This window comes from Ostrinia nubilalis, chromosome 1, assembly GCF_963855985.1.
Source record: "Ostrinia nubilalis chromosome 1, ilOstNubi1.1, whole genome shotgun sequence".
In the NCBI taxonomy this organism is placed as follows: domain Eukaryota; kingdom Metazoa; phylum Arthropoda; class Insecta; order Lepidoptera; family Crambidae; genus Ostrinia; species Ostrinia nubilalis.
Genome location: NC_087088.1, coordinates 14,331,366 through 14,358,230, shown reverse-complemented (window position 1 = coordinate 14,358,230; position 26,865 = coordinate 14,331,366). Strand labels below are relative to the sequence as shown.

Sequence of the window (26,865 nt, the reverse complement as noted above, 5' to 3'; positions counted from 1 at the left end):
AATAATGTTTCCGACAAAGGTTGTCAAATTGACTGACATGTTTATCGTATAGTACAGTCCACTATGAAAATTAGCTGTGGTTTGTTTCAACTACCTATTTTAAAGTTTTTTGTCACTTTGTAAGTGTTGAATTTTATGGATTTTTCTTTCCGTACCGAGTTGGAAGCGTTCATGAGCAGATATTGTAGTTCTGAATTTGATTATTGATGAATAATAAAATAAATCCTACTAGCTCAATTGATGGTTTCATTTAATTTATTTAAACCAGGTTACCTATAATATAATCTTTTTTCGTTATTTATGAAAATATCAAATTAGCCCGTAATCCTAAATCCTGATACATAAAGTTAGCCTATTAATTTAACACAGGTACGACTGTACTCAGTGTTGCACTATCAAATGCAATTGACGCGCCTCTATGCCAGGGTTTTTATGTTCCTGGTCAGACTATAAAGAGGAAAGATTTGTACCTATTTTTGTATGTTTGTAATGAATAGGCTCAAAAAGTACTGGACCGATTTAAAAAATTCTTTCACCAATAGAATGCTACATTCTTCCAATTTGACATAGGCTATTATTTCATTTTGAAAAAAATTAGGGATCCTTGGTAAAATTTATAATAAAGTATAGTTAGCGGGAAAAAACATTTGTAGAAAAAATCTAAACCGCGTCAGATAGATGAATGGGGTAAAACGGGATCCACGCGTATGAAGTCGCGGGCGGCCGCTAGTAATTAATAAACTTAAATGAGAAAAATTCAATAAAAAGAAAGAAAAGATACCAATTGATAAAATTATGAAATTATTTGTTTTTACCCGCTATAAACACCAACGGGTGGAATGAAACGGGTTTTATTGGGTTTTTACCCTCATGTGGGTTTTTACCCGGGTGGAAACCCATCTCTAGCTATGCTCGGTGTTTCTTTACGAGATCGAATCAGAAATGAAAACAATGACATAGCCCGACGGATTAGCAAGCTAAAGTGGCAATGGGCAGGGCACATAGTACGCAGAACTGACGGTCGATGGGGCAGCAAGGTTCTGGAGTGGAGGCCGCGTACCGGAAAACGCAGCATGGGACGTCCACCCACAAGGTGGACCGACGACATCATAAAGGTAGTCAGATTTCGGGAGCGGGGTGGAAGCTTTTTAAAAAGGATTATATTTAATTAAACTAAGTGATCACGTCCTCGCCGAGTTGGAGGCGATTTAATAATGATTTAATATTGTGGGCGATCGCAGTCGTCCAGTACTGAGTTTACAATTTAGTTCTGCTGACATATCTCTTATGTGAATAACAATTCTACGAATGCTTACACTGTAGAGCGGAAAGTGATGACTTATCTTGTTTAGTCTAGAGCAGAGGGAGCTGACGGATGCATAACTAGGTAGCAAGAAGGCGCTGGACGCAGGCCGCTACCAACCGGGCAGCATGGAAAGCATTGAGGGAGGCCTATGTTCAGCAGCAGACGAGATGATGATGATGAAGAAAGAATGATAGGAAAGAAATAAATATAGAGATAAGTAGATGCATAGGGATAAGGAACGCCCCGAGTAAGTGCTCGTATTTTTTGCTCTACTGTTTTCGAGTTAATCATTTTTGAGTGAATGCCAGTTACAATTTAACTGGCTCAAAATTCACTAAATGAACAAACTCTGCAGCTTAATTGATGGACATAGGCAGAAGATAATGAAAACAGCAGAACACAGGAAAATGCGACACATCATCATCAGTTCAGTGGCTCTTTATTTACCCTAAAGCTGAACCACATAATTATTCTAAAAACGTTAAAATTAAAGACATTCGGAGAAACTAAAGCAAAAATAAATTATAGATTCTATTGATCGAGTGGCCAACATTTTTGTTGCTCAAAAAGTTTGATAAAAAAAAGATGATCATGTTATTTATTTAATTACTAGCGGCCGCCCGCGACTTCATACGCGTGGATCCCGTTTTACCCCCTTCATCTATCTTACGCGGTTTAAATTTTTTCATACAAATGTTTTTTCCCACTAACTCCCGTTCCCGTGGGAATTTTGCAATATCCTGTTGTAAATAAGCTTTAAGTTTACTAAGGTACCTGCATGCCAAATTTCAAGCATCTAACTTATAACTTAAGAAATCAGATCGTTGAATAACAACAAAGCACCAGGCATTGATAATATTAGAGTACAGGATCTTAAATGCATTGGTGAAAAAATAGCTGAGGTTATTGCCCACTTCATAAATGAATCTGTCAGGCAAGGAACATACCCAAAAGACCTTAAAACGGGAATAGTTAGGCCAATACATAAAAAGGGAAGCACAGCTGTTTATGATAACTACCGCCCTATAACAATTCTATCTACAATAGATAAAATTGTAGAAAAAGCTATTTCTAAACAAATCTATTCTTTCTACAAAAACAATAATATAATTACAGACGAACAATACGGATTCCAGCCTAAAAAAAGCTCAACGCAACTACTCGAAAAATTTACAGATAGTATCTATAAACATCTTAATTATAAAAAACATGTTCTGATAGTATTTATTGACTATAGTAAGGCCTTCGATACGCTGAGACATGAAACTCTGATAGAGAAACTAACAGACTGCGGCATACAAGGTCCACTAAATGACTGGTGTAAGAGCTATCTTAGGGAAAGATCATATGTAGTTAAGGTCGAAGACTCAGTTAGTGCTAAAGTTGAAGTTACAGATGGCACGGCACAGGGATCTGTTCTTGGGCCACTTCACTATATCACTTACGTTAACGATGCAGTTAATACGGTCAAGAACTGCGAAATATATCAATTTGCAGATGACACATGCCTTATAGCAGCTAACAAGAGTATTGACCTGGCTCTTAGGGAACTGCAAACGGACTTCACCCAGCTTTCTAAATGGTCACACGATGCAGGTCTTGTCCTAAATGCTGACAAGACGAAACTAATGTATATCAGCTCTAGTCAAAATAGAATAGATCGTGATCTTACCCTGTTTGCACATAATCATACCTGTTTGCATGGGAATTCCCCTAAATGTTTATGCAAGCCTGTTGAAGTTGTTAAGACACAAAAGTACCTGGGTTTACTGATTGACGATCGACTGAAATGGACCGAACATATAAACTATGTATGTGACAAACTACGAGCAATGTTGGCTAGGTTTACTCTTGTGAAGAGTAAAATCCCGTACACATCACTTCTACACTTATACATGGCTCTAGCAGAAACCACAATTCATTATGGTCTTAGCAGTTATGGTAGAACCTGTAAAACTCACCTAGACTCAATATATACACTACAACTAAGATTATTAAAAACCATAGTACCTAAAAAAATTAAACCTAAGTTTGAAAATAATTATCACGAACTTTTCTATTATTGCAAAATACTACCAGTACACGACCAGGTTAAATGTCTACTCCTCAGTGAACACTTTTTCACTGAAGATTATAAAATATATGTCTACCGTAGTGACAAAACACGTAGCACACAAAACACTACGCTTCTTTTGCCTGACTACAAAAATGTATATGGAAAACAATTATTGCAATATCAAATACCTAAATTAATCAATGAATTACCCGCTACATTAAAAAGTGAAATAACGGTCCAAAACATAAAAACTAAACTTAAGCATTATTTCTTAGCCTTGTCTCACACAGCAGAAATAACTGAAACTAAAACGCAAAAAATCACCCCGTGTGAGCTAACAAGACATGATAGCACCGCGTCATCATAATGATCGGCCGGAGTGGTACTCGCGCGCAGTAAAATATTTAACTTTATAATATGCTCTGAATGATTGAGTCTGATGTCGAATCAGCGGTGCACAGTAAAACCAAAACTGGTTTTTGTGACACCGTCAATAGTTATCATTAATATAAATGCTATGTAACTTGTTTTAAATAATAATAATAATAATAAAAGCGGTTTAAATTTTTCATACAAAAGGATTTTCCCGCTCACTCCCGTTCCCGTGGGAATTTTGCAATATCCTGTTGTAACTAAGCTTTAAGTTTACTAAGGTACCTGCATGCCAAATTTCAAGCGTCTAAATTAAGCGGTTTAGATTTTTCATACAAAAGGATTTTCCCGCTAATATCCATTCCCGTGGGAATTCCTAAGTATACTATAACTTGCCCAGGAGTATGAAGAATAATTATACCAAGTTTCGTTAAAATCCGTCAAGTAGTTTTTGTTTCCATAAGGAACATACAGACAGACAGACAAAAATTTTACTGATTGCATTTTTGGCATCAGTATCGATCACTAATCACCCCCTGATAGTTATTTTGAAAATATATTTCATGTACAGAATTGACCTCTCTACAGATTTATTATAAGTACTAGCGGCCGCCCGCGACTTCGTACGCGTGGATCCCGTTTTACCCCCTTCATCTATCTTACCAGGCCTGGCTCACTCCGCGCGGTACATCCGATAATTACCTACAGCGAAGCGCCCCGCCGGCGGGTATTATATCAGTCGAGTATCACGCGCGCGCCCGTCAGGACGCTGGCGTGCGTTGTAGTACCTAATTCTATGATCGAAGTATTATTTAAAAATGGACATAAAGAGAAAGAAATATTATTGTGCGGCGTTCGGGTGTTTAAATTCGAAAAGAAATCAACCGGATTTATCTTTTTTTTCGCTTCCCAAAGATGCTGAAAGGTATGTTGACCATGTAGGTAATCAATAATTCTTAGGATAGTATAGGAACCTAACCTACCATGACTATTGCTCAGAATGCGTTCGTTCGTTTCAGCCAAAATAAATGACGTCCACTGCTGGACAAAGGCCTCTCCCAAGGTTTTCCATAATTAATGCGTACTTACCTACATACGTACCTCATTACAAATAAGTAGATTAATTATTTTTTTACTAGAAACTACTAGACAGCAACCCTAACAGCGTAAGAAGAGTTCAGAGGCACGCGATAGAAAGAGACAAAACTTGTAGGTGAATAAAATTGTAGGTACGTAGTGCTGTGCGAGCTGAATTCCACTGTATCGCGTCGTAGCAAGACTCGCATTTTATTTAAATCGTCTTGCGGAGTAATCCTTCTGTACCTGTACTATTACTTATTCTGTGATCTTACGCGGTTTAGATTTTTTCATACAAATGTTTTTTCCCGCTAACTCCCGTTCCCGTGGGAATTTTGCAATATCCTGTTGTAACTAAGCTTTAAGTTTACTAAGGTACCTGCATGCCAAATTTCAAGCGTCTTACTTAAGCGGTTTAGATGTTTCATACAAAAGGATTTTCCCGCTAATTCCCGTTCCCGTGGGAATTCCTAAGTATACTATAACCTGCCCAGGAGTATGAAGAATAATTGTACCAAGTTTCGTTAAAATCCGTCTAGTAGTTTTTGTTTCCATAAGGAACATACAGACAGACAGACAGACAAAAATTTTACTGATTGCATTTTTGGCATCAGTATCGATCACTAATCACCCCCTGATAGTTATTTTGAAAATATGTTTCATGTACAGAATTCACCTCTCTACAGATTTATTATAAGTACGAGTATAGACTATAGATAGATTAATTTGCATTGCACATGAAAAGCTAACTCCAAAAATCACATGCCACATCGATCGGTCAAAGTACCACGAGAAGTATTCGGAAGAATCAGAATACTTCTCGTGGTCGTAAACTATTTCATTTTATTAACATAATAATTATGATAAAATCAAAATAGGAAATAAATAATGTAGGTATGATCGTACGTAATAAAAGGCTAATGGTATTATCGAAATTTATAAGCAGTATTAACGAGTTCATTATCAAATCGGTAGCTGGATAATAAAGTTATTATCTGTCTTGTTCATATCTGTATTTTATGACAATGATAAGTCATTACTCCTTGAGCGGTTACTTGCACAAACTGTTAGGCTGAGTTGCACCATCTTATTTTAACTTTGACAAACGTCAAAAATCTGTCAAACTCCATACAAAAAGCACCGGTTATTGTCATTGTTACGGTTAAAATAAGGTGGTGCAACTCAGCCTTATTATTCGTGGTGTTGGGAGAAAACGGGTCCTTGATCGCGGGGCCTGTGCATTTTTTAATTTTGTAGGAATGGAACTGGCGCAATGATATAATTTAATAAAAAGCGTAATTACTTAGGTACTATCAGCGTTTACTTACAAAAATGTTTCTTTCCAAAGAGGAGCAATAAAGTTATTTGAGTTTTCTTAGGCCGTGTTGCACCACCTAACTTTAACCATAATAATAACGATAACCGGTGCTTCTTGTATAGAGTTTCACAGATTTTTGACGTTTGTAAAAGTTAAAGTAAGAAACTGAGCCTTAAAATAGGTACATTTTCAACATGTTGTCGTAAGCTGGATTGCACCACCTTACTTTGACTGTAACAAACGTCAAAAATCTGTCAAACTCCTTACAAAAAACACCTGTTATCGATAACGACCACCTAACTCAACTCTAAAGTTAAAACTAAACTAAACTAAACTAATCTAAACTCTAAAGGTGGTGCAACTCAGCCTTAATCAGTTGGTGTAACGGGAGTCTATTTATTTCTTAAAATATATTCTCAGCATGTTGTCTTATCCAGTCGGTGTAGCGGGAGACGCGAGTGTTGACTCCTGGGAACTGGGGCTGGGCGCAGCCTCGGCCCCACGAGCAGACCCCCACGACCACTCCGTGGTGGAAGAGAGGACCACCAGAGTCGCCCTGGCACTGGTCGCGACCACCCACGTCCAGTATACCGGAGCACAACATGTTGTCATTAACCACGTTGTTAGTTACCGCGTAACGCTGCCTGCATGCCTCTTGGTTGATGGAGTAGACCTGCACGTGACGAAGCTGCTCAGAGTTCCACCCACCTTGCTGTAAAGGAAGATAGTGAAGGTTTTATCAGTACAGAACTGGAATAGCCATAGATAAAAAACTAACTTGAAATATTTCTTTTGCAACTTATTATGACAATGGGGTCCGTGCTTGCAAATGGATGCCTTCTCTTACTGCTATTTTCCTTATAACATCATGAAGAATTAAAAGTTTGTTTTTTTTTCCAATAGATCGAGTTCTGGACCATAATGTATATCTAAGCTGAAAAGAAACAGCGCAAGAAACTCAGTCGTGTCAGTGTCGACATTCGACAATGATGAAAGTTACTGGTTAGCCAAGGTACTACTACTAGTACTTACCCAAGTAGTTCCCCATCCTGCAGCCCAGACAGGCTCATTGTCAGCCAGATGGTAGTTGGTGCCAGCGATTCTGCCAGGCTGTACATTGGCGCTGAAGGGTATATTGGTTGAAGTGATGATGACGCAAATGTCGTTGTTGAAGTCAGCGCGCGTAAACTGCGGGTGGTTGATAATCTGTTGCGACGCAATGACAGTACCGCCGCTGTTTGCGTTGTTGGAACCGACGCGCGCGCTCCATCTAAGCGGGGGGTCCTCCCTGGAAAACATAATTTAACCTTAAATATTATTTTTTTTTCAAATTTCAGATTAAGATGTGTTTAAAAAATTTATTGTTCAAGACGACTGTTATGCTCGTTTTATATGAAAAAAATTCGGCAGTAATTTTTTTTTTTTCAAATTTTCATTAATTTCCTTTGACAATAAAAGCAACGATCTACATGAGAATTTTTTGACAGTATTTAAAAATTTCAATGCAAGCATTCTTCTTACTAGTGCTATGTATACTGCAATGCAACTTCGTCTGAGAAAGAAACAGTAGATGGTTTTATTTTTGTGTAACTCACATTGTACAGTGGGCAGCAGTGAGGATGGCCCGACTATTCAGGGTTGTGCCGCCACACCACTGCCTGTGACCTACGCCGGTCAGGGAGTAGAGGAGACCTACCATCTCCGGGTACTGGCTAATGCTGACCAGGGACCCCCCAATGATCCTCTCCACGCTTTTTGGGGCAGCTGAAAATTTTACAATATTTCACGTGATTTTATCATTTTACACTATTACTCGTGTATCGATACTGGTGCAGAACCACTTTATAACATTTTGAACTTTTGCACTTTTTAGAGTTTTAGACAGCTACTACCGCTTTGTAGGCCTTGTTGTTTGTACCTTTCGGCGTGGAAACGCTGGGATCTTCGGGCCCGGAGGCCAAAAAGCTATTCACTGAGCTTTCTCCCGCATCATCGAGGTTACCGGTGACCAGAAGGCTGGGTTCCACCTTGGCCAGCGTCGCGTCTTTCCGTTCTATACATGGCCAGAACGCACCCATAGGAAACTGCTCGTGTATATTTTGTAGTGCCTGTTTGTAAATCTGTGACTACAAACTATACACCAATTTTGCGTACTGATCGTGTATAGTTTGGAAGAGCTTAGTAAAAAAAGTCATTTCTGTGCTGTAATTTATTGATTGTTGGTCTGTGAAAGTTTGACAGACCAGATGACAGTGACGTTTTGGCTTTTCGCGCCTCTGGGCGGAACGCGGTCTCTCTACGAGCACGAGGCTTCAAGATGGTTGCTTTGCTGAACATAAGCCTGTCTTTTCATTGATTATCATCCTACACTACATGGTGGCAGCGGTGGACAGCATCAACTGCAAGTGGAGAGAGATCGAGTGTGAGAAAAAACTATTGCTAAGATGTCGGGAACCAAGAATAATATGGTTAAGCCTCCCAAGGCCATGGATTTTGAGGATCCGGCGGCTTGGACGAGGTGGATTCAGAGATTTAGACAATATATAAAAATATGCAATGTAACGGAGGATGAAGAAAGAAGAGATTTAATGTTGTATTGCATTGGGGAAAGAAGTGGGGAGGTGATGACTCAAATTGGAAAGAAAGAAACGTTCGAGGAAATTGTGCAGGGATTTGAAAACTATTTTGAACCAAGAAGAAACATAGTATTTGAAAGAGCGAAGTTCCACAACAGAAAACAATTGGCTGGAAAAACCTTTACAACCGAAATTTACAACCTCGCAAAAAACTGTGAATTCGAGAAGATCACTAAGGAAGAGATAATGAGAGACAAAATAGTTGTTGGCATCAACAATAGCAAGTTAAGTGAAAAACTCCAGCTTACTCAGAATTTAACCCTACAAATGGCCATAGATATTATAAAACAACATGAATCACAAACCAAACAAACAGAGGAATTATATGAGGAGCGGGAAGTCGGGAGAATCAAAAAGGAATTCATGGAACAAAACAGAAAATGTGGCTTTCAACATTATAGTAAGATAACTTGCCCGGCAAAGGACAGCAACTGTCATCGATGTGGGAAGAGAGGCCACTATGCAAGAGTATGTAGAAATTTGAAAACTGTACAAGTAATTGAACAAAAAGAAAATCACTTGGAAGAAGGTAAAACCGTTCACTATACAGGGTGTTAGGTAAATGGGTATATGAGCCGACACTAGCCCATGTTAACATGTTCATATAATTTTTTTTTTAATTTTCATACAAAATAAATTTTATAAAATCCGATTTGTATGAAAATTAAAATAATTAAAATTAAGATATCAATTTTCTGACTTCACCATACCATTTATATGCCCATGTTAACATGGGCTAGTGTCGGCTCATATACCCATTTACCTAACACCCTGTATATCTATGTTAGAGAAAACTGACATGAAAGTATGGAAATGTAATGTTTTTGTGAAGGAATTTGACAAAACAGGATTATTTTTGGTAGACTCAGGAGCGGATATAATTTGTGTGCCTTTAAATTTCTTACCAGAGAGTTACATTAAACAACTAAATAAATCTGACATTATTGTTAAATCGGCTGATCAGAGAAATTTAAAGGTGTTAGGATTTCTTAATTTGACATTTGTATATGGGGGAAAACATATTGTAGCTAAAGCTTATGTAATTAATTCAATTTCCCAACCAATTTTGTGTAGAAGTGCATGTTGTCAACTGAATAATTATATTGAGTGTTAATATAAATTCAATAAACACAAATAGTGAAATTTCTATGTCTGAGATAATGAAAGAATTTCCCTCTTTATTCCAGGAGTTGGGTCAATTTTTTTTTTTTTTTTTTTACTTTTCTCTTGGTTTTGCAGGCCACTGTATATTAACCTAAATATACAGTGGCCTGCAAAACCAAGCATCACACCTTAAAAAAAAACCCTTTAAATGCTTTACCTGCATATTACAAAAGTACTACGAGTCGAGTACATCTTGTGTAAAACAAAAAACAGACAAAAAAAAATGGGAAAGAGAAAAAAAAATTAAGTCCCAACGGTGCGGCACCTACCTCCGCAGGCCCGTGCATTAAACTACGTAAATTAATAATAATGTAAACTAGGAAACACTAATCACTGCGCAATGTTTCCAGCAATATTTTTTTATAAGCATAAGGCCGAAGTGTCATAATATCAATTGAGTTAAAGTATGTATTGTAAGAGTGAGCTAGACGATACATTGGTGATCGTCTACCAGCGTTTGTACGACATCGGGATGTGGAAAATAATCGGCAAATACACTCGCGAGCAAAAGTATGAAATCACTTATATGAAGTTGTTTCCACGCGATCTCGTGTACTAACGAATTTGTTAGTAACAAAGAAAGTAGCACCATTTTAAAGATTAAAACTTTTCTTCTTGGTTCGCTGAAACAGTGGCTTATAGGGGTGGCTTGCTCGACTTCCCATCGAGATGTGTACGAGCAAATTCAAAGCGTGCTTATCGGTGACCTGCCGTCAGTTTCGAGCCTGTGGCAGGCCTTTTTGGAGTCAAATTCTATTGCTTATATCTTAGACGAACTGTCCACTCGCTAACAGCTTTCCTACGAACATTTCTGAGCTCTTGCTGGACGTCGATACCAGTCAAATGACGATTTCATAGAGAGGTTGACATGAAAAAACGGTCATCCCTCTGCGATGTGCACCGGCGCTGTTAAGAACTTGGTCTCGGGATAAAGCCACCAGTCTCCCGAAAGCGTTTTAAAACTTTCGAAACCCAGGACTGGCTTATGTGGAGCTGATGTGCGACAGCCCGCTGGCTGAGCCCTTCTTGCAATAGTGCAACGATTTGAGCTGCTTCTGAAGGTGTAGAATCCCAGGTAAAGTGTCAAAAGAAGCGGAGATGTGTATGGATCAACGTGTGAAAGCATAAATCCGAAAACACGTGCTTTTATAGGGGGTAAATAGGCCGCAACTCGCGACGTATCAAACAGTTGATTCATGTCTTTTTCTTACTTGTTCACATCAGCCGGGATATCTTTTTAAATACTGGTGTGATTTAAATGAATTTGGTATCAATTTAAAGTTTAATCTTTAAAATGGTGCCACTTTTTTGTTACTAACAAATTCGTTAGTACACAAGATCGCGTGGAAACAACTTCATGTAAGTGATTCCATACTTTTGCTCGCGAGTGTATATCGGCTATGAGTTCTAGTAGGAACATTATAATACAGACTGTTCACAATGGGGATACAATCGTATCTATTATGGCATACATCGTATAACATCATTGCTTCAAGTTGTTTGCGTCTATCCTCAAGCTTAAGAGTTTTATATTTCTCCAATAGTTCAGTATAGGGCAAACGATTATGAAAACATCTGTAGTGCATTGCACGTAGAAATTTCTTTTGTACCATTTCCAGACTTTCAATATACACCGTGTTACTTTGCATTCTTGCCATATTCACAGAGATAAAAGTAGGGAACAATACCTATTATTTAAGATAAACAAGAGATTCCCATAAAGAAAGTACACTAAGATTTTAGTAAATTTGGTTTTTCAGTACAAATTGGAATAAACCAATTTTGTCTCGCACGTTCTACAGGTGCAAGTGGAATAAACCTAGTGGGCGTGGCCTAGTTCTTATTAATCTGTTGTTTTATGGCTCTGGGTACCAGCCTTTTTATCCAGTCATAATAATTATTTTAAAAAAGGTACTCTTCAGTTGATTTCAGATTTTCCTTTCTACTTTACGGGCTTAGGACCGTCAAAAATACGTAATAATTATTAGGGTTTTAATTAATTTATAACATTGTTCCCTATTTTTACAAATTAATAAATCAAGTATGAAATGAAATCACCTTATTCACAATTAATTATTTATTTATAAGTTCCTACTTACAAAGTTTACGTACTGCGAAGCAAGTGTTCAAAGTGTCCTCCATTCTGATGAAGGCACAGTATAGCACGGCGAAGCGTAGGTTTTTCCCTTTAGTTTTCGCAACACATAAACGTTTTGTCTCACAGTTTCACTAAAATAATCCTTTCATGTAACGCGTTTACACTGTTTATCTCTTCTGCGCATACCAGTCGTTTCAAGTCACTCTAAAAATCCATTGGTGTCCATTGAGTTATAATGTACTACGTACTAGAGAAGACATGTCAACTAGACTGTTTCTGGCACGCAAACAGGTCCATGGACCGAAATTCAATTAGTATGTGCTCAGCGGTTGCTGTGACAACACGCTTGAGTGCAGTTTTGTTTTTTGAAATATGCCATCCTATAGACGAAAATACTGTTCAAATAACTCCAGATACATATTAAGTAAAAATCAAGGAATGACTTTTTACCATTAAGTTGTACATTTATGCACTTTAAAACACTAATTTAATTTTAATTTGTTAATTACAAGGCGTCACCGCGGCAGCAGCCATTTTACGAAAATTTCAAAGAATAAAAATCGCAGACTTGACACTGACGCATAAATTAGTATACGAAAGGAAGGTTAAATACAGCAATAAAAAGATTTTTTTAAAGATTATAAGCACTTTGTATTGCACAAATTACTAATAGTCCCGTCCAGCCCCTTGTGTTAAGCTAAATAAGCTTGGGTTACGGGTGGGCTCACACAATAGTCGTGCGGCATCATGGATCAAACTTGTTTGAATCTCACTGCTGTTGTTCGTATGCGACTGGTTAGTTAGTAAATCACCCTAAAAATTGACACCTAGCTCACGAGATAGGCTAAAATTATAATAATTGTACAGTGTGTCTGGTCACCAGTGTCCGACCCGTTAGGGCGCAATAATATGATCAATTTAATCGACAAATCCAGTATTAAAAAATTACAGCTATTTTAATTTTTTTAGTTTCTGAGTCCGGATGGATTCATTTATTTACCAAATCTACCGATGTACAGGACCTATGAGTATAAAAGTGATTCGTTCGACAGCTGAAAAAGTAAGCAATACGTTGTCATCAAAAGCTTCCATTTGAATTTCTTAGAAACACTTGAACGTAAAAAAAATGATGCTTCTTTTTAGATTTTTCCATGTTACAAAAAACTAGAAAGTTTTACATTTTTAGATGCACTAAGTCATTACCTGAAAACTGATATAACTTGGCTTTAAATCAACTAGTCTAGGTGCTAGCTACACAGGAGATGCAGCGGTGAAAAGGAGAGGTGGGAATAGTCCCGTAACTTCTACTTCACAGCTATTATACGTGTATTCAACCACTGAGATAGTCAACAATAGAGACAATAAAATAACTGAAAGTTTCTGACTTTCAGTTATTTTATTGGTTCTGGAATGAAGGCGTGGGTCATCCCTAGCTTTGTTCCTACCGTGACGAGTGGGAATTTTTGTAAAATCTCAAGATGGACTGACTGAAGATAGCAGGAAGACGCTGGGTGCAGGCCACTATTAACTGGGCGATGTGGAAATCATTAGAGGAGGCCTTTGTTCAGCAGTGGACGTCGAGTAGCTAAAATGATGATGACGATGTTTTCTTACAGTATCCAATTCCATAGGCAGAAACTAAACGTAAACGAAGTGTCGCCTCTGTAATGGTATCATTATCTATAACTCATAATATTTCGTGCGCTGTTGGATGACAGTTTTAAACTAGAGATGGGTAATTTTTTTATCGAATTAGAAAATACCAGTTAACGATTCTCAAGGCGATTATCGATTACATTAGATTTTAATCGGGAAGAAAAATAATTAATGGCTTAAGCATCAGTATGAAGCCCATACGCACTTGTAGCACAAGTAACACGATTAGCCACAGTCCCCTCAGTTGTGAATTCGGAATCGCCAGTTGTAATTTTAAAATCGCATCACAGAGTGAAGTAACTAACACCAAAAAACGGCAGAGCGAAGTGATTTCGAATGTTTCAACTGCTACGTTTTGTCACTTGTCTAGGAGGGCTAATTTTAGTCTAAGGGAGGGGAGCTTAGATTACATTACAGGAAACGCACAATATAATAAAATAAAATAATGTAAGTAGCTGAACCTTTTTGCTATTGAGCACCATGAAAATTTAACACAATTTAGCCGATTTGTTTATTTTCACAATCGATTCACAATGTCTATGATGAGGCGACCGCAGGAACGTCACTATTCGTGCAATCCTATCAATGAAGTACGACATTTTCTGGTGCAGATTTTATCGCCATAAATTATGAAACTTGATAGTCATGGATTTGACTGACAGCTGTCCGTCAAATTCCCGCCCCGCACCCCGCACTGTACATATTTTGTTCGCGATGTCTGTTCTATACGTAGTAATATTACTTCAATGTTGGTGTCAGGTTCGAGGATCGTGGTGGCCAAGCTACTGGACCCCGTCGTCCAATCCACTGTTCACCAAACGTATTATTCGCGCACTTGACGTCCTTATTGTGGGGGAGCACCATCCTGCTGGTAGTAGAGCATTTGGTGTAACGCTAAGGGTACGTCATCAAGCATTTCGTCTAAGACGTCTTGCAGACATTCCAAGCACCATTTTGATTAAATTATTCGTTGTTTGAATACAATTCAGTCATTTTTGTATTATTTATAACGTGATTTGTGATTGATGGATTTCTCAGTTTTTTACAAGTGTCAAAAAGACATTTTAAAGACAATAGATTGCAATAGATATTTAAAAATACAATAAAAAGTAAAAAAGTCTCCATCGCCATCGCCAACAAGTGATGTGCATGCGTTACGATAATTAGTGGTGTGTTTAACAGATTGTCGATAAAATAAAATACTCAAGATTAAAAAAAATTTTTTTCGGGCATTATTTATTTACGGATTTGTGTTCAGTATCAGTAATATAGTAACCTTTGTAAATATGGCAAGAATGCAAAGTAACACCCTGTATTTACTATAGTAAGGATTCCAAATGGGCACGGCATACTCAATTTTTTTTTTTTTTTTTATGTGATAGGAGGCAAACGAGCTGGGATAATTGGGATCTGATGAGGGCATTATAGAGGCAAAGAAATGTGTAAGGTTCTGTAAATTTTTTACTGGATCTTATAACAAAGCCGTACATTTTGAAAGCTTTGTTAATTATTTTATCAACGTGTAAATCAAGATGTAGCTTGCTGTCTAAGGTTATGCCTAGGTCTCTAATGGATTGGACACTTTCTAGGTTGACACCAGTGAGTTTCTAAGTATATTGGCTGATTAGCCGCTTCTTTGTAAAGGTTATTTGATTTACACTTATTAATGCTAAGACTAAGTTTATTTACTTCACAATAAGTAGTGAAGCGGTCAAGGTCATCCTGAAATTTTATGTGATCATCACTGTTGTCAATTTTATGGAAGATTTTTAAATCGTCTGCGTATAATAAACAATCACAGAAGTTAAAACAACTACTAATGTTATATTGTTGTTTTATCTCGGCTCATTTTGCAAGTGAAGCTTCGGAAATACACTTCACTTACAGAGCGCTCAGTTTTTATGCTATAAAGTGTCTTGCAAACTTTTTCCATGAGAGATTTTAAGAAGAAACGTGTGGCAAAGATATGATTTTTATTTAGGATCATAGTTGTTCGTTGATATCTTGTATACTCGTAGTTTAATTGACTTGATTGAGTCTGTTATCGAAGTTCGAGTTTTAGACAAGAATTCTAGAATATAAAAGAAGTGGAAGTGTAATAAATCGCTTTAGTTATAATTTGTTTTCAATTTCCTTTAATCTTATCTAATTATACTTAAAATCTTCATTTTTGTCACGAAGCTAAATATTGGCACATAATTAGTTATTAATTAGTATCATATTATCACGAATTATTATCGGTTGTCTGCTTAGTGTAATACCTACAAAAACAATTTTGTTTTCTTGGCACGTTCATTTTCTTATTTTTAAATGATAAGATTAAGCTCAGATAGGAAACAAATAGAGCGCAATTTTTCATTTACTCGTATCGTGTACAGGGTGTTAGGAAAATGGTATATAAAGCTGACATACCATTTACCTGTATAAAATGGCACCTATTTTGTTAAATAAATGCATTTGAACATAACGTGTCATAATTTATTGCAGGTGCGGCAGTGGTTCTAAATAATTGGGTAGGTAGATAATACCACTAACCAATATTCAAAGAAATACTTCTGTAAAAATACTCTATAATTTGATTTTTAATAGCTTTGAAATTAATAATTAACTTGGCAAAAATATGAAGACGGGATTAGTGCGTTTTGTCAAGTTATATGTGTTTTTGGTGGCGTCAGGACTATAAGGACTAAAATTATAAATAAATAAAACATATTATTCTAGAAATTAGCGAGTATGTATTATCATCAGCATCCGTAACGTGAAGTAAAAGCATTTTAAGCGTTGTTTTGAATCCAGCTGGTGAATCGAGATACACGGGCGTTGACACCAGGGAAGAAAGCCTGGGCACAGCCACGGCCCCAGGAGCAGACACCGACGACTACTCCGTTGTGGAACAGCGGGCCACCGGAGTCACCCTGGCACTGGTCGCGACCGCCAACGTCCAGCCAGCCGGAGCACAGCATGTTGTCGGTGATGGTGTCGCCTACAGTAGCGTAGCGCTGTCTGCAAATGGCCTGGTTGATGGTCCAGATCTGCACGTGGCGCAGCTGTTCAGACGCCGGTCCTCCTGACTGAATTACAACAAATACACAACGAGGTCAATATGTAATTCAAATTAGAGTCATTTTTTTTGTCGAAGTCACAGAAAAAAACAAAAAAATACTTACAGAAGTTCTACCCCATCCAGTAGCCCAGACGATTTGGTTGTCAGCAAGATTGTAGTTAGCACCAGCGATCCTGCCAGCCTGAATGGTGCTAGAGCCGATGGGGATGTTAAGGGCGGTTCGGATAATGGAGACGTCATTGTCGATGGTCCATCCGTTGTAATTCGGGTGGTTGATGATTGAAACGGTGGCGAGTTCAGTGCCGCCGCTGTTAGCGTTGGTAGATCCTACGCGGGTGCGCCATCTTGCAGGGGCATCTCCACTGAAAATACCAGTTTGTCATTCAAAATTCTTATTCTGATGCATTATGATGAGTTGAATTCTGTTGGTCTTTAATGCTGTATAGGTAATATTAGTGAATTTAAAAATACCTTAGTTACGAAAATTACACTTATTTTTACGTCTCAAAGATTTAAACACTGCATGTGTGTTGTCCATTCCAGTTTTAACTCCACTTTGTTTACATTGACAAACTTAGCACACTTGCAACATAAGGGACTACATCGGTATGTACGTATCATGAAAAAATGAAAAGATGGGTTTATTTTTGTGTAACTCACATGGTGCAGTGGGCAGCGGTGAGGATGGAACGGTTGTTGAGGATGGTGCCTCCGCACGCCTGCCTGTGGCCGGTGGTCCCCCATGAGAACAGCAAAGACGCCATCTCAGGGTATTGGTTAATGCTGGTGACGGAACCACCAACGATTCTTTGGATATTTTTGGGGTATGCTGTAAGAAATTGGTTTAGACTTTAGTGTCAAAAACTCATTTCAGAGAATCATCTTTAGTTCCTTTTTAGCTTTAATTTACTTGAGTTTTACTGGATGATGTCGCTGGGTGTTTCTTTTATTAAGCTCGTTTCAGCTATAACATGTGACAGGGTATTTACCCTGATTTATAGAGACTTGTATTTACAAGTAGGATATAGTGTCTCTCAAAAAGTAACTACTAGTACTCTATCTGGCTCTTAGACTAAAACGAACTTGAAAAGAATTCCCCATGGCTCGATAGCCTCAGTGGTCAGAGCAATGCCAAGTTTATAAGTATGTACTAAAATAATATTTTTTAATTGAAAATAATATTTAAATCAGCTTTAAAAATAATTTAATTACCTGACACAGCAGCAAGCCCCAAGAGTAGAACGATGAAGGTACGCATTTTTGTTATGACGGCACTACACTGAATTATTCAGATTTTAACCAGGGTATTTATATTAATAACAATCACTATAATCTACTGGTTTACGATAAAAATTTACTGGTGACGTTAGTAACAATAGATATAAGGTATTAGTTGGTAGACTGTAAATTATTGTTATCGCTATAATTTATTTGACTATCTTATTAATATTTAATTAAAATTATTTCCTACAACATTGCGTAGTTGCTTAATGCTGTCAGAAAATGCCTGTCCTTCTCGAACTTCATAATATTAGAAAGAGATATGGCAATCGATTTCCATGATTTCATATTTTGTCGGGGTTCTATGTTGAAAGTTTTATTAAAATCTGGGGGCACGGCAGTGCCCCCACCAAGTCGAGCAAAAAAGCGGCACGGCCGTACCATCCTTTTCTCGAAGCAATTCAGGCCATTTTCGACCGCCTGTAACTTCGTTGTGGATAAAACTAACGTAAATGCGCCTATTACCGCCAGTTTAAGCTGACTTCGGATAAACGTTAGAAAATTAGATATAAGACGTGGTGATAGAAAAGACATTTTAATTTATTTATAAGAATGATGAAGTAATCTTTGAATTCAAGTAGTAACAATGAGTATTCAATCACACAATAATTAATAAATAGCAGTTTAATCTGAAAAAGCAGTTGTTTCTATTACCGACCTATAGACGAGGTGTGTTTCTATTAACGTTTTTTCTGTTTCTATTACCGACCGCTAAGAATATTGCTCTTCAATTGGATATATTCCAAGAGGCACGGGTTCGATTCCTACTATACCCACTTGATTTTTTCAAGTTAAATTTGTTTTGCTTTTAGTTTTAGTTATTTGTTTTTTTTTCAAGTTATTATTTTTTTATTCTTAAAAGAGAAAAGACACGCTTCTCGAAAATAAATAAATAATCAAGCAAAAATAGTAGAATAATAAATTCCTCTATTATACTTGATTACGCGGAACCCGGTATTCTAGTGAGTAGTGGGGGTCATTATTTAAACTATATTTGAGTTTTAATAAAAATTAATTTTCATTTAATATTTTATTGTTATTTTTAATTTGACTATAATTTTAAATTAGTTTTTGACCAATGTTTTTTGATTTTAATTGTGTATTTTAATTTAAACTATGGACAATTGGAAACTGTCTGTATAATTATTTTAATTTTTTTTTTATTATTCAAAAGATCTGAAAAAGTTACATAGTAGTTGTGATAATGCATGATTGGTTTGGTGTCATGTCATAAATGTTAGTTATATACAAAATACAGGCTTATAAGTCTTCGTAGGTGGCGTTATAGTTATGAGGCGGTAATAGAATTAAGTATGAATATTACTTTATTCTATTAGCGACCGTAAAAAAAAACAGTAACCAGCTAAAATATCTACTTTAAAGAAGACGTAATCAGTGAAGTATCATTTTTATTAGGTTTATTTTATATCAAATAGGTACTAATTAGAATTTAACAGGTTTTTATAAAATCTATTGTCATACATTATTAGAGATATTCCTTAATGTTCATTGCAGTTTTATGCCAAAACTATGACAATTAACGTATGGCGTTAATTGATTTAATTATGTGAAATATTCTTATGAATCGATCAAGACAACAAAATGGAAGTTAAATGCGTAATTAAAGATATAAATACTAAAACAAAAAACTTTATCAAAATTCTAACAACGCCATGGGTCGTTATTAGGAACAAAATTATGAAAAGTGTTTCTATTACCGCCCTTATTTAAAAATGTATTTAAGCCACAAAAATACAGCGAGAGGGCTATATTGAGGGTTTATTAAGGAAACTAAAGTACGAATTAATATTTTTATGCAAAAACATGTTGGTATATTAATTTTGAATGTGTTAAAATCGCTAATTAATAACAAGGTGCACCTTAAGTAGCTGGGAGCGCGTCAGTATGAAAAGTGCGTCCGTTGCGGGCGCGTCCCATTTAATGTCAAATAACTCCGTTTACTGGTTATTTACGAATACAAACTTTAATCCTTTTGATAGTCAATAAACATATCTAGATATTTTTTAGGTAACGTGTTTTCTGGAACCTGTTATTATGTCTTTTATGAAAGAAAGAAAAATAGGGCGGTAATAGGATACAAATTTTGGGGGGTCGTTAATAGGCGCACTTACGTTAGAAGGCTGAATTTTCATTAGCTATGCAGGCATTGTAAAAACACGGTATATTTAAAATTTCATTCAATTTGAACCAGTAGTTTAAGAATTATAACGGGTCAAAGTTACTTAATTTTGTCACTCACTGACTCACTGACTCACTGACTGACTCACCGATCATCAAAACTCTAAGGCACTTCTAGCAGACCTAGAAGCTTCAAATTTGGAATATAAGTAGTGTTCGGTGTATGAATCAAGGAAAAACTAAAATATTTGGGGGCACGGTAGCGCAACCGCCAAGTCGAGTAAAATTTTTCAATTTCGTTCCAGTTTTCTAGATACATAACTGCTGTCTACAAAATACAAAAAGAAATGAGATCCCATCAAAAACAATACTTGTCAAAAAAACCAAGTCTCGCAACTCAGTTGTTCTACGGTAAAAAGTTGTGAGATCCATAATATGTAATACCAAGTCCAGGCCAGGAAATCTTTAACGTTTTACATAAATATATTGACTTGGCCATCGCATGAAAACACGTGTAAATTAAATTATTTAGTGCGATGGCCAAGTCAATAATTTATGTAAAACGTTAAAGATTTCCTGGCCTGGACTTGGTATTACATGGATCTCACAACTTTTTACCGTAGAACAACTGAGTTGCGAGACTTGGTTTTTTTGACAAGTATTGTTTTTGATGGGTATCTGTTTTCGCAATATACATTATTACACTTAACTCAAAAAGAATTTGTTGTTGAAACCAATGTTTTTGTCTTTCAAGCTACCTCTTTACGTTGGACAGATGCTACTATGTCATGTCCACGCGGGTTGGGAGTTTAAATAGGTGTACTCGTATAAGCGGTTGCATATTTTAATTTCGCACATCAGTGCGGTCGGAAAACTACTGATAGTTTTCTGTTTCTCTACGGCCAATAGGTGCGGAGAAAGAAAAATGTTGCACAAACAGGACATATTATTCAAACTATTTTCACGCGTACGAAGTCGTGCGCGGGCACAGGCTAGTTGCAGATATTCGAGGGATCCGAGCGAGAAACTCACACATCTGGTGGATACTGGTGGGGAAGGAAAAGCCCCCAAAGCAGCCTAAGGTGAGTATAGACTATCTAGAGTATTGCTGTGTAATTTAACGTAATGTAATGTGAAATGTATCTCTAGTCTATGCACACCTTTACCTTTAGTCTATATTTGTGTTTTCTTTTGCAGTGGACCACGGTGTCGGATTATAGAATTTATCGGACTATACAGTACTGCCCATTATAATCCGGAATTTTTCAAAGAAGAGTACCTTGTTTACCCAAAATTGTGCAAATAATCATTAGAATTTGAATTTTCAAAACGAAATCAAAGAAAATAGTTTTCTGAAAATTATACAATCAACATTAACCCATTTAGACCTACCGTACCCTATGTGGTACGGTATATTATCCCAACTAATATTATAAATGCGAAAGTAACTCTGTCTGTCTGTCTGTCTGTCTGTCTGTCTGTCTGTCTGTCTGTCTGTCTGTCTGTCTGTCTGTCTGTTACGCTTTCCCGCTTAAACCTCGCAACCGATTTTGATGAAATTTGGCATAGAGATAGTTTGAGTCCCGGGAAAGAACATAGGATAGTTTTTATCCCGGTTTTTGAAACAGGGACGCGCGCGATAAAGTTTTTCTGTGACAGACAAAATTCCACGCGGGCGAAGCCGCGGGCGGAAAGCTAGTTGAAAATATTTTGAAGTACCAAACTGTTGTTATTTTGTAAAAATGATTGTAACAGTAAGCTTAAAGTGATTATTTTACATAAACATATTAAAAAATACGTTTTAACAGGTGGTTTCGGAAATATTTTTGAAATTCCTCGACAGAAAACAAAAAAAATATTTACAATGTATTCAAGAAGGCATATTTTTTATTATTCATGGTAAATTATATTATTTATCAATTTTATTTCAAAAACAGATTAACAATAGATATCATGACTACAAAAAAAATATTATTGAGATTATTTTTATACCATTTTTTCTAGTCTAAAATAGGTGTACCCTATAAGGTACAGTAGGTCTATGCATAAGCAAAATCATGCGAGAAATTATAATTTATTTTGTATTATTTTTAATTTTTTAGGCTTTTGATGCTTCACTAATTGCCACAACTCTTGAAAAATTTGATAATTTCAGCAAACAAAGCGATTTTGGTATTTTTTTACTGCTTTCTTATCAGATGGCCGCTAATGGTGATCAGACTGACGAAGATAGAGTCGATAAAGATAGTGTCAATGTGAATAATTATCCTCAGAGTTTTCTTCGATGGATTTGCTAAATTTTTGTCGTCGTATTGTTAAAAGCGGTTATTGATAGCAACATAGCTGGGCACCGTTAATCAAATAGTTAACTTCGTTAATCGTTAAACCGTTAATAAAAAAATTAACTTCGTTAAACGTTAAAACGTTACATTTCACAAGATTTAACGCAAGTTAACGTTAATCGTTAATCCGTTAACACATGATAATAAAACGAAAAAAATAATTGTATGCAAGGTTCAAATAATTTCGAAAGCTTGTATCGCGCATGGAATTTATTCCTCTTTTTCAGGGTTCCGTAGTCCTGACAAGGAACCCTTATAGTTTCGACATGTCTGTCTGTCTGTCTGCCCGAGGTTTTGCTTGGAAACTATTGGCACTAAGGAGCTGTAATTTTGTAGAGATATGTATATTAATCACGCCGACAAAACAGTAGAATAAAATTTTGAAAAAAAAAATAAGCTCCCCTACATAGGGGAGAGTTCGGTATATTGTACCGCCGGGTAAATTGTACCACCCTCATATTTCGTAAAGTATTTATTGAATGTCTGTAATTGCAACACTCATCGATACACAACTAAAATCAATTAATATCGGCCATGTGGTTTTTGCCGTGACAACAAACACGTGTGTTTTATTTTGAAAAGTATTTTTTCATTGTTTTCAAGTAACTTTTGACAATACATGTTTAGATTGTAATTTTGTTAAATTTAATCACAGGGTGTTTCTAATATATTATTTAGAAGCGTAAATTAGTGTGGATTACAATTATTTGAAACATTTTTGTGCACGACGGACGGCCCCGAATAGAAATTTAAATAGTTGTAAATAGTTTTCGTTTTGTTTCAATTTTGTATCGTTTTTATTTCGTTTATATAGTTTGACAGTAAATAGTTTAACTTCGTAATACAGTCCACTTTCTCTTAGTTGGTTCTCAATTAGTAATGTGTCGAGTCCTTAATTACTGATTAATAGGCGTATGTGGGACGTTGGAGATGTATAAATCATAGTTTATTTTAGAAAAAACATAGAAATGTATAATTTGATAGCCCTTTGTTTTATGTATATCGATTAAACCTATAATTTCGCATAGTTATGTATGTCGAGTCATATTTATAATATGTAAATTAGATAGATAATTATGTGTAGATCTTTATAGTTATTTACTTTTAATTGGTGATAATCTTAATTAGCCATAAAGGCAATTAATTTAAAATAGTGTGGCCAAATGAGCCCTAATTTTTGTACAAATGATTTATTTGTAATTAACCCTGTACCTGTGTACCTTTATTTACCTGTCTAATGATAAGGGATAGTTTACCTGAAAATAAATAACATAGATTCCAAAGAATAGTGGAAGAGCTAATTAGAATCCGATAAGAATTAGGTCAAGGTCATAGTTAAAAAATAGGTCACCGAATAGATAAAAAACAGGCTCTCTATACGGTATTGCCGCCCAGGGGGGGTCTAAATTAGAGAGAGAGGGCAATAGATTTGCTGTTTCATTAGAGCGAGAGGCAACGAGGTTTTCTCACTCTAATGAAAGTAAATAAATATCGGGGTGCCATCCGGACCCAGTCAGTTCCGCGTTTTCTCCTCAACAAGCTACAACACCAAGCTCTCGCCACTGCTCCGAGGAACCGGTCACAGTCTCAACCACAACCGAGTTATTATTTCTGCGCTCCCCGCCCCCTTCGTCTCGCTCTCCCGCTCGCGCTGCACCCCGCATCGCGCCGTGTCGGCGTACGGTATTCAGGGTCCGCACAGGGTTGCTACCCCATACCGTCCGGCACATTGGTCCATTCGGAGCCGGATCGGACACTTCGGCAGCAAAAGCGAGTGGGAAATTTCATCGGCTTCATAACCGGAAGCAAGGGGAGCGTAGCAAAATGCCGGTGACTCGGAGTAGAGGCAGACCCGCGGAGCCGATCGAGGCACAGGAGCGCCCTGAGGAGAGCGCTCCCGCGACCGCGTCACAGTCAGTGGCGGCCCCGAGGCCGTCAGCGCCGGAACCGGTGCGGCATATCGAGCCGCCCGGCTCCCCGTCGGAGGCGCCACCACCACCGCCAGCACCGTCGTCGCAACAGCAGCACGACGACGCAGCAAGAGCGTCGTCGACGAAATCCGACCGTGCGCGAAGGATCGCGCGCGCCAAACAGAAGATAGCCAGACTCAAGCTGGAGCTGGAAGAGGCCAGGCTTGCCGTCCTGGAGGAGGACAGCCAGGACGGCGAGTCGGTCGCATCGGGTGAATCGCTGGGCCAGGCGCGAGTGGCCGAGTGGCTGAATACAGTGCCGCCGCCACCGCCCGCCGCGCCGCTCAGTGCACCGCAACAGTCTACAGGCGTAGCACCGCCGCCCGGCGTGCCACATGCACCGCCGCCCGGCGTGTCACACGCACCACCGCCGCCACCCGGCGCGCCACACGCGCTGCCGACCGGCGTATCGATCGCACAGCAGCTCGCCGCGCCGCTATCGGGCGTGGCGCCGCCGCACAGCGTACAGTTGAAGCAATCGTCGTCATCGAAGCCGCCGCCAGCAGCAACGGGGTATCATCGGTCCGAGGGACAATTCGACCTTAACGAGCTGGCGGCCGCCATCGCGCAGGCCGCGCGCCCACATGGGGCCACGCCGCGATTCATCGGAGAACTGATGCCCTTCGGGGGCTCGCATCTCGACTGGCTCGCCTTCAGAGCGGGCTATCAAGAAACAGAGAGATACTTCACAGAAATCGAGAATACAGCCCGCCTGCGACGGGCTTTGAAAGGAAAAGCCAAGGAAGCGGTTAGCAGTTTACTCATAGTAAACACTAGCCCGGCGGAAATAATCGGCGAACTCGAGACAAGATTCGGCAGACCAGAGACGATTGCGCTCGCCGAGATCGAACGACTTCGCAACGTACAGAAGCCTACAGATGCGCCGCGGGACATAATACAGTTCGCGAGTCGAATAAAAAACAGCGTCGCTACACTCCGCGCACTCCAGCAGCCGCAGTACATGTACAATCCGGAAGTGGTCAAGCAAGTGACAGAGAAGCTGACGCCGTCGCTGCGGTACCGGTGGTTCGACTTCAGCCGGGACCAGCCGCCAGAGGAGCCGGACCTCGTGCGCCTTCACCGCTTCGTGACCAGGGAGGCGGAGGCGTGCGGGAAGTACGCAGACCCCGAGCTCGTCGGCGGCGCCGAGGAGCAGCAGCAGCGCGCGGCGCCACGCAACCGGCCGCAGCGCGCCTACAACAGTCGGAGTGACAGCGAAAAGTGCGACAACAGAAGCGAAAAGTGTCCAGTGTGCAGTTTACCGAACCATAGCGCCGACAAGTGTAGAAAATTTGTGCGTGCGAACAACAGTGAACGATGGAGCATAGCGAAAGCGGATCGACTATGTTTCCGTTGCCTGAACCCCAGGAGAGGGGGGCATAAGTGTGAAGACCGTCAGTGTGGAGAGGACGGCTGTGAGAGGACCCACCACCCATTACTGCACTTCAAGAGACCCGAAGTGCCAGCCAACCGGAGTGAAACAGTGACAGCAGCAAACTCATCTGGAAAGTCAACCGTAAGTTTCCTCAAAATTCTACCAGTGACAGTGGTGGGCCCCAAGGCCAATATAGACACATTCGCACTCTTAGACGACGGCTCGACAGTCACACTCATAGACGAAGACCTGGCTAAGCGCGCGGGCGCTACAGGACCCATAGACCCATTGAGCATAGAAGCTATAGCGGGGGCCCGAGTCACGCGTACCGACTCGCGACGAGTGAAACTTGTGCTACGAGGGCAGGACGAAGAGCACTCCCTGCGAGGCCGCACTATCAAGAACTTACGATTGGCGGCCCAGCACATTGACCGAGACTTGTCAAAATATCAACATCTTCAAGATATCGAAACGCGAGTGCGGTATGCGGAGGCGCGGCCCACTATCCTGATCGGGCAGGACAATTGGGAACTCCTACTGGCCAACGAGGTACGACGTGGCGCCACAACAGAACCGGTGGCGTCCCGCACACCCCTGGGGTGGGTGCTCCACGGCTCAAGCAGCCGGAGCCTGGGGCACACAGTCCACCACGTATACAGGCTCAATGAAGAGAGCGACAATAGAATAGAAGAAATGATCAAGAAGCATTTCGCAATCGAATCGTTGGGCGTGACGCCCAAGAAAACGCGCGCCGACCCCGAAGAGCGGGCGCTTCGCATCCTGGAGAGTGAAACCATCAAGCTGCCGACAGCGGGCTACGAAACGGGCCTACTTTGGGCCACCGACCACCCCGAGCTGCCCAACAATTACGACCAGGCCTTGACGCGCCTACACAGCACAGAGCGCAAGCTGGACAAGCAGCCGGAGCTCAGGGCGGCGTACGAGCGGCAGATGACACAGCTGATAGAAAAAGGATACGCAGAGGAAGCCGCCACCGCACCATCGACCACC

At 39.0% G+C, this 26,865-nt stretch overlaps 3 protein-coding genes across 4 annotated transcripts in view; 1 reads left to right on the top strand and 2 right to left on the bottom strand.

Moving 5' to 3' along the window:
* The window catches only part of LOC135073771 (solute carrier family 12 member 6), a 419,228-nt gene that overhangs the window by 209,120 nt on the left and 183,243 nt on the right, over positions 1 to 26,865 (top strand). The window lies entirely within an intron of this gene.
* On the bottom strand, positions 6,533 to 8,836 carry LOC135073837 (trypsin, alkaline C-like). Its single transcript, XM_063968053.1, has 4 exons — positions 8,048 to 8,836; positions 7,725 to 7,893; positions 7,162 to 7,417; positions 6,533 to 6,841 (listed from the first exon to the last, which is right to left on the bottom strand). Exons 1-4 carry the CDS (start codon positions 8,205 to 8,207, stop codon positions 6,533 to 6,535), a joined length of 894 nt encoding a protein of 297 aa, XP_063824123.1. The 5' UTR covers positions 8,208 to 8,836.
* LOC135073880 (trypsin, alkaline C-like) lies at positions 16,396 to 18,070 on the bottom strand. Its single transcript, XM_063968111.1, has 4 exons — positions 17,960 to 18,070; positions 17,408 to 17,576; positions 16,851 to 17,109; positions 16,396 to 16,754 (listed from the first exon to the last, which is right to left on the bottom strand). The coding sequence occupies exons 1-4, from the start codon at positions 18,003 to 18,005 to the stop codon at positions 16,458 to 16,460; spliced, it is 771 nt and encodes a 256-aa protein (XP_063824181.1). The 5' UTR covers positions 18,006 to 18,070; the 3' UTR covers positions 16,396 to 16,457.